The sequence below is a fragment of the Acanthisitta chloris genome, unplaced genomic scaffold (genome assembly GCF_000695815.1).
Source record: "Acanthisitta chloris isolate BGI_N310 unplaced genomic scaffold, ASM69581v1 scaffold29430, whole genome shotgun sequence".
In the NCBI taxonomy this organism is placed as follows: Eukaryota; Metazoa; Chordata; class Aves; order Passeriformes; family Acanthisittidae; genus Acanthisitta; species Acanthisitta chloris.
Genome location: NW_008652795.1, coordinates 84,523 through 92,620, shown reverse-complemented (window position 1 = coordinate 92,620; position 8,098 = coordinate 84,523). Strand labels below are relative to the sequence as shown.

Genomic DNA, 8,098 nt, shown 5'->3' with positions numbered 1-8,098 from the left:
TGGCTACCGCACTGTGGCCCAAGGCACCAAGAAGGAAGGCTGCACTATCCTCTTCATGATCCTCTACTTCTTCGGCATGGCCAGCTCCATCTGGTGGGTCATCCTGTCCCTCACCTGGTTCCTAGCCGCTGGCATGAAGTGGGGCCACGAGGCCATCGAGGCTAACTCCCAGTATTTCCATCTGGCTGCCTGGGCTGTACCTGCTGTCAAGACCATCACCATCTTGGCCATGGGGCAGGTGGATGGGGATGTGCTCAGTGGGGTGTGTTACGTAGGTATCTACAGCGTGGACTCCCTGAGGGGCTTCGTGCTGGCACCCTTGTTTGTGTATCTCTTCATTGGCACTTCCTTCTTGCTGGCTGGCTTCGTGTCCTTGTTTCGCATCCGCACCATCATGAAGCACGACGGCACCAAGACGGAGAAACTGGAGAAGCTGATGGTGCGCATCGGTGTCTTCAGCGTCCTCTACACGGTGCCTGCCACCATTGTCCTGGCGTGTTACTTCTACGAGCAGGCCTTCCGCGGCACCTGGGAGAAGACGTGGCTCCTCCAGACCTGCAAAACATACGCTGTGCCCTGTCCCAGCCACTTTGCCCCCATGAGCCCAGACTTCACCGTCTTCATGATCAAGTACCTCATGACCATGATTGTTGGGATCACTACTGGCTTCTGGATCTGGTCTGGCAAAACCCTTCAGTCCTGGCGACGCTTCTACCACAGACTCAGCACCGGCAGCAAAGGCGAAACAGCAGTATGAGACCCTCCTGTCCCCTGTGGCACACACACACTCACATATGCACACACGCAGAGGAGACTAATACTCGGCAGAAGAGTAGGGCAATGGCTCCCTGAAGAGGGAAGAAGGGAGGCTTTTTCAAACTTTTGCTTCCTCACAGAAGGAAAAAAAGGAAAAATCATTGCATAAAGGATCAGTCAAACTATGTCCAGTGGTGCTTATGCTCAGCTAAGTGGAAGAGGACAGTAAAAGAGGCCACTGGTGGGATGGGAGAGTCCTTCACCCAGAAGTCCCCTTATTTCTCTCTCCTGCTACCCCTGTCCAGGAAAAAACCTCCAACCCAACTAAAATCAGCCTGCCTTGCTTTGGACAAGAGGGAGGGGAAGCCAGATCTGTTGAGCTGCCCCTACCGAGAAGTAGCCAAATGCTCTCTGAATTGCCGGGGCCAAACTGCAGCGCGGGCAGGGTAGCTCCCGAGCCTGAACTCGCTGCCTGCTCCTTCCAGTTCGGCGGAGCCATCACGTGAGTACTGCACAGCCGGCTGCAGCCCGACCGTGTGCTGGGGAGATGCCTCTGTTCTGTCAGCTCACAAGTTCCTTTTTACCTCAGTGATACCTGTTGTAATGGTTTTAAAGTAAAAATTTGGCCCTTAATCTGATGTTCTTGCTGCTGTGGGGAAGGAAGGGGTTGCTATTCCACGCCCTGAAAAGAAATGACTTGTTGCTTTTCAGCAGAAGGCTTTTCCCCCTTGCCTTTGTTCTAGGAGACAAAGGGGGAAACAAAAGTGTTTTCTATGTAGAAAGGCATAAGCATGGGATCGGTTTTTATGGGCAAACTAACAAAAAGAAGTCGTTGAGGTTCACCCTTGGATGTGAGGAGCTCGCAGAAATAAACATTCCTTTTATGAAAAAAGGAGGAGGCAGGATGTTTTCCTACCGTTCAATATGGGTCGCTTTTCTAAACTGAAGGAAACGCAAGATTTAGAGGGCAAGAAGAGCTTAACTGAGAGCACCTGCCAAAACAAGAGCCATTAAAATATGTAACGTAAAGATAGGATTTTTTTCTTTCCCATAAACCTGCTTTCTCTCCTGCTTTGCAGTGAGCTCGTTGCAGACAAAGTCAATACACAGCCGCTTCTGGGGACAGGAGGAATCCTTTTGGCTCACGAAGGACCCTTTGCCAGCTCCTCAGGTTCCCTGAGCTGCATGGCAATGACTCATGGTGCTGGAGGGGGCTGGGGTTGGGGGTTAAAAGCAAGCAGTTACTGCAAGTGAGGAGCCTTCTCATTTTGGCCAAAATACAGCTGGTTAAGTTTCCAGTGGTTACGTCTTGGAAGGAAAAACATTCACAAATTAATCATCAACTGCATTGTTTTCTTTTGATATGTGACAGATTTTTCTATTCTGAAAATTTTTATGTCGACTTGTTCATATTTTATTTTTTTTTGCATACTACTTTACCTTTATATTCACTGAAGGGTTGTTTTTATAAGTGTATGTGTGTGTGTATATTCTTGCCTAAGGACAAAATAGGAAATTCTGGATTTTTAGCAAGTCTCCACCCTATAGCTGCTCTTCATGTTTTTTTGGGGAAAAGTGTCTGGAATGAAACTTAAAAAACCTGTTCAGGGTGAGGGGTCAGACTGCTGCTGTCTGAGGGTGTACCAGTAGTCTGGGCATGAGGAATGGGCCCATTAGCCAAATCCTTCAGCAGATCCGATTTCAGACTTGTGGGGCTTGCGTTTTTGTCTTTTATAATGTGCACGTGGAAGAAAAGAAAAACAAGCGTGTAAGACAAGTGCAGTATGTATATTTTGTAAATCCCATTTTTGTAAGAAAATATGTATTTATGTTTTTACTTGATTTTTTGAAGGTCTGTATGAGGCCCTGCTTTACCCCACTAAATAAATAATTTTTAATACAAAGGCTCTAATGAAGTTTTGTTTCAGTCTTTGAACACTTGGCAGGTTTTAGAATGAGGGGAAGCTCTGTGAGTGGTGCCTTCTCCCACACTTTATTAAGGGAGGTGCAAGAGACTTTTAGGTGAATACACTGACCAGAAACTCTGCTTTGACTTGAAACTGGCCTTTCTATTACCAGCCCCTAACAATAGGAGAGCACATTTTGAGACAGCCGGTTTCAAATGTCTGCCCTGGCTTGAGGTACTTGCATCCTAGCCAAGTTTTCTTCCAGGCTCTGCCTCTTGCTGAGGGCAAGCTGATAAACCAGTTTCCTTATCTATAAAATAAGGATAATGCTCTCTTCCCATTCCAAAGGGACTTCGAAATTGAGAACTGGAGGGTGCTACAAGTACTGTAAATTAAATCCTCACTGTGACAGGCAGGGTGTTTTAGGGAAACACTACGGACTAGGTCCTTTACAATGGCTTTCAAAGGGCAGTGTTTTGAACTGGTGCTTTTTTTTTTTTTTCCCCACAGCACCTTTGCTATCTGCAGTTTTGTTCAGGTGAATTTTACTTAAATCTTAATAGGTAGCCTGAAGCCTGTATTCTTTATCACAATCAGTTGAAAGGTGATAGCTTCAATGGAATGGTCTATTTAATTTTTTAAACTGAAACAAATGTTTAGATCTCAAGTTGTGTTTCTACAATCACGGAAGGTGCCCCAACAAACAGAATTGTACACCTGTGAAATGGTGATAGTTTATAGCTTTTCTCTCACAATGATTTCAGCCTACTTGTTAGGTTGATCACCCTTCCTGTATCTTAAACTATGTCATGAGACATTCATATCTGAAATGTCTGTCTCCACCAGAAATGACTATAGCTGAATGCTTTTATTTCAGTGTTTCCTAGTAAGTATTTCTGGATTTAAAGTCACTTATGCAAAACTGTCCAAACCCTGGGATTTAAGACAATTTTTAAAATTTGAAATTGTAGGTGAAATTTGACGCTGGTATAGAAGTAGAAGCAACTGCTATTCACTTTTCAGCAGATGTGACTTACATCAAGACTGAATTTGCTCACAGTGGAAACAATTTGGAGAATTTCAAGTAGTGACAAGGTCTGGCCTTCTGGAATAAAAATCTCTTTCACCATTCTGATAACAAAGCAGTAGTTACTTTCATGATGGGAGTACAATTTCAAAAAATCTCTTTGTGAAGCTATCTGGAAAAAAAGGAGGAAAAATAGGCCTTTACCAACCTCTCTGATAATCACTGCAAAACATTTTTTCTTTGACTAATGTTTAAGTGCACTTTCAGTTACATTATTTTAAGAAAAGTTTCCTACCTTTTACCTTTGGCTCTTGTCTTAGCAGCACTTTTGGTTCACAAGACCTTAGCAAGTAATATTTATCATTAATCAATATCCCTGTAAGTTTGCTATACATTTTCCTGAAAACTACATAACCACTGGTTCTTAAGAGAGACATTTGTGTAATTTTCTAAAATACAGTATTATTCCAGGCAAGTTAAACAGGAGGCTTTAACAATTCTAGAGTTCATGAACAGCAGCAGCAACTGAATGTTTGTCTCTGCAGAAAAAAGTGCTTTTATAATACGTCAGTGTTTGTTTGGGTTTATTTTTGGTGGAATACCCACACCAGCAATTGAGTGTTTTTGTGTAAGTACTTCACCCACAACCAATAGCTTTGCATGCAAGTAAAAACCACGCATCTCTGTGTTCACCAACAGGCAACAGTAAACATTACTTATAATTTCACATGGGCTTAGAAACCTAATTGCTAGCTTGTATCTTAAATAGTCTTATTTCCCTCTATCTCATTGTCATTTCCTTCCAGATCTTGTAGTACTTCATATACACCCTGCCTTTCATACTTGCCTTCTACTTCTTTTATTTTTTAAAGCCATGAATCCAGCTGAAAGAAACTTAGTCTATTGCTTGGAGAGGAAAAGATGACTCTGAATCTTCTTCCCTATAACTGTTCATTGAGGTAGGCTATTGCCAAGCCTGCTCTATATAAACCAGGATAATTGTTTCATGCCAACATGAGCGTGTGGTTTTGGCAGCTACAACACTGCACAGGATAATATAGGATTGGGGGAATAAATACAGTGCATGGCAAGTTCCCAAATGCCCCACTTAGAACTGACACATTTTGACTAAAATGATGCCCAAACTATAAAATGAAAACATGTACATCAGAGTTTAATGCTGTTCAGACAACCAGTTTGTGCTACAGTCAGAGAAGGACAAGGAGAGTTCTGACACTGTCTGAACCCAAGGTCCAAGGCTGCATGGTTGAGGTGGCTGAGCATTGCTTGTCTCTAAACCAGGTCAGTGAAGTAAGGCACAGACAGCACTTTCTCCTAATTCAGGTAAAGACTGGTCTCAAGAACAAGGCCCAAACAGGGCAATGAGTGCATACTCTACATCTCATGCTCCTTTCTGTGCAACCAGCCTAACCATGCCAGGATATTATAGAACTGGGAAAAATGAGAATATGGATAAAAAGCAGGAATAAGCAGGGCCTAGAGCATATTTTTAAACAACAGCTGTAAGTTGGGGAAGATCAATAATCCATATTAGCCCAGAAATCTTGCTAGCAACAATTTGTTCATTTTGCCTGCCCCAGCTGTGTCACAGCTTGGGTCGGTTATAGGCAGCCCTTTGCTTAAGCATGTTACTCTTACAGATACAGGTGGAAAAGCAGTGTCTACTGTCCAGAGGAACAGCCTGTATGAGTAGGCTTGGGCTGCACAGGTCTTAGAAATCAACCTCATCCTGTGGCCACCAGGGTAGCCATAACATTATTATTAACACCGGGATCCCAAAGGCCAGGATGACAGCTAGAAAGAAAAATAAGAAGCCCAGTTCTCCCGTCCCTCCAGCTTTAGTGGAGGTATTGGCAATTCTGGCATTGTTCTCAAACCAATCTGCAGGAAGGCAATGTCATTTTCAGGGCAGGCAGGAAGTAAGATTGTTTCCACCATGCTGTCCTTTTCCTCAGGGTGACATACCAAGGGACTTGAAAAGGCCTGTGGTGAACATGGAATTATGCCAGGAGTTGTAGTAGAAGAAAAATATGTTATCTGGACACAAAAGGGTGTTCTAGCAAATAGACACTAATCTAGGATTTGGAAGACAAGTGCTTGATTACCTGTACTGTCACAGATGGTGGACAGATCAAATACAGCCAGACTTTCAGCAGTATTCAGGTGGCTAAAGGCGGAGGTAGGTAACATGGAAAGCACTTTTCATAAGTGTTTAAATTCCCAGGTCCATCTTGGTAATTAGCCATCTTGGTAACTGGCTAGAAAATACTGTCTCTGTCTCTTAACTCCTTATCTATAAAATTGGAATAGTGACACTCCCATCATTATAGGGATGCTGTGGGAATAAATGCTATCAAAACCAGAAGAAATGAAATACACTTCTAATAGGGTTTGTATAAATACCTCTGCCAAATCTTTGTCCCACAGTCTGATGTTTCGCAAGTAGACCCTGTTTTAGAGAATGCCAAATTAAGACCACCAGCTAGAATAAGTTATTTGTTTCTTTCGAATGTCTTATCTAAAACTAGTCAGGCTGAGCACATGCTTTCACAGGAGTATCACTCTAGCCAGGGCTCAAATACAAGTTGTGAGAGGGTATAAAGAGGCAAGCTAGGTAAATAGAAAATTGCACTGAACTGGACACACACAAAAATCAACAGCTGTTGACTGCAGTCAAACTAAATGGACTTGTGTTATCCTGGTGCTTAGGCATAGCAGAGATAAGGATTTGGGCCCATCTGTGCTGGTGCTATAACGTGCTTAGCTCTTCCAGTACTCCTCAAGCTCTCATTTTCTATATGCTATAAACACAGTTATTATCAACAGGCTCCGTGACAACTTTGCTGTCCTTCTTTAAATCAGTACCATTCACTTCAGCTTGCTGCAAGTGGGATCTAAATCATAGTAGTAGGCCTAAAGCAGAGTTGTCCAAGGTTTCCTCCAAGCCGTTAGCAGTGAGAACTCACATTCCCTGCTATATTTTCATTTCATCTTTTAGTTGCTTCACTGGTTTTTTTTCTGCTACCATGATCTCTAATAACATTTTTCTCTTTACTGAAGATGGCCAAGTAGAAGGATTAGTTGGCTGTTTGGACATTTTCCTGCCTCGACAACAGGGTACAGCAAGAGACTACTGTACTTCTTTCACCAATGAAATACAGAGGCATCTAAGCTGACTGGGGTAAAAGTTAGTGTGTTGCCCTGGTGCCAGCCTGTGCTGTGGCAGACTGCTGCACCCATCCACCTTCATCACACATCAGGGTTTTGTTGCTAAATAAACCAGCAAAGCATAAAGTGTTCCTAAATGCACCAAAGCATACTCTAATTTATAACTCCCCCTCCCTGACAGACAAAAACGTGACTTAAAGAGTTTTTATGGAAGACAATCAAAGGCAGCTACTTCCAAAAATATTTACCTAAAGCACAAATCGATCAGTTGCCTGACATGGCTTCCTTCCATAAATTTTCCATGTGGGGTGTATGTATACGTGTTAAGCGCATGTGTAGTGTGAGTGCATGCTAGTGCAGCAACTGGAAGGTACAAGTCTAGGAAAATCTCTCATCAAAAGCCCAGTGAAGAGAGAAAATCAAAAGGCCCTTGCCCACTGCAGCTGTCTGCTAATTAAACACTGGTGTTAATTACAATAGTGTGGCTGGTCGTAGTTCCCTGTGTTTGTTGTGGTGCCTGCATGAGCTCTGGATCACTCAGAACTTTCACATTCTCACAGAAAATGAAACTGTCTACAGAAGGGATGAAAGGCTGTGATACATATATATATGTATAGTCCTGATTTTTAAAGGAAAAAAAAGATTTTTTGTGTGTGCTGGTTCAAAGCCAGCTTTGATTATCTAAAGCAAGTAAGTCTTTAGAAAGGGTAAAAAAATAAATGCAAAGACGGAATCTTTTTTTATTTAATCCACGATGAAAAGAGCATTTCTTATTTGTAATGATCTTGCCTCTCAATTTTTAAATTTTATTTTTTAATTAATGGCAAAATGTAAAAGTTTCAGGCAGCATTTCCTGCCCTTACTTTACAAGATGTGCAAAGCAGCATTCCATTAGGGCCAACAGCCAGTAAAAGGGATGTCATTTGACACCCTTACACAGCTATGCATACCAGGCTGGAACCAGAGCGGGATTATGTGAGTGGATAGAAAGCCCTTCTAGAGAGCTCATACTGTTTTTCTTTACAAATTCTGCCCTCTGAAGATAATAAATCAGCTATTGGATTTGCAGAAACAACTCTCATGACGGCTAAAGAATTCAGGCACAAAGTAGATGAAGGCAAAGATCAGGCGGCTCTAAAGCAGCTCACAGCGACCACAGGAAGAGCCTGAACTGCACCCGTGTGTGAAGGGGCCAAACAGCGCCTGTGCCTGAACCGTG

General features: G+C 42.8%; 1 protein-coding gene across 1 annotated transcript; it reads left to right on the top strand.

Annotated features, from left to right (window-relative positions):
• Positions 1-4: 4 nt before the first annotated feature.
• On the top strand, positions 5-1,107 carry FZD7 (frizzled class receptor 7; the record flags this gene model as incomplete). The annotated part of the gene is made up of 1 exon (XM_009078522.1): positions 5-1,107. A coding segment is annotated over one exon (753 nt), but the record flags the coding sequence as incomplete, so codon positions are not given.
• Positions 1,108-8,098: the final 6,991 nt, after the last annotated feature.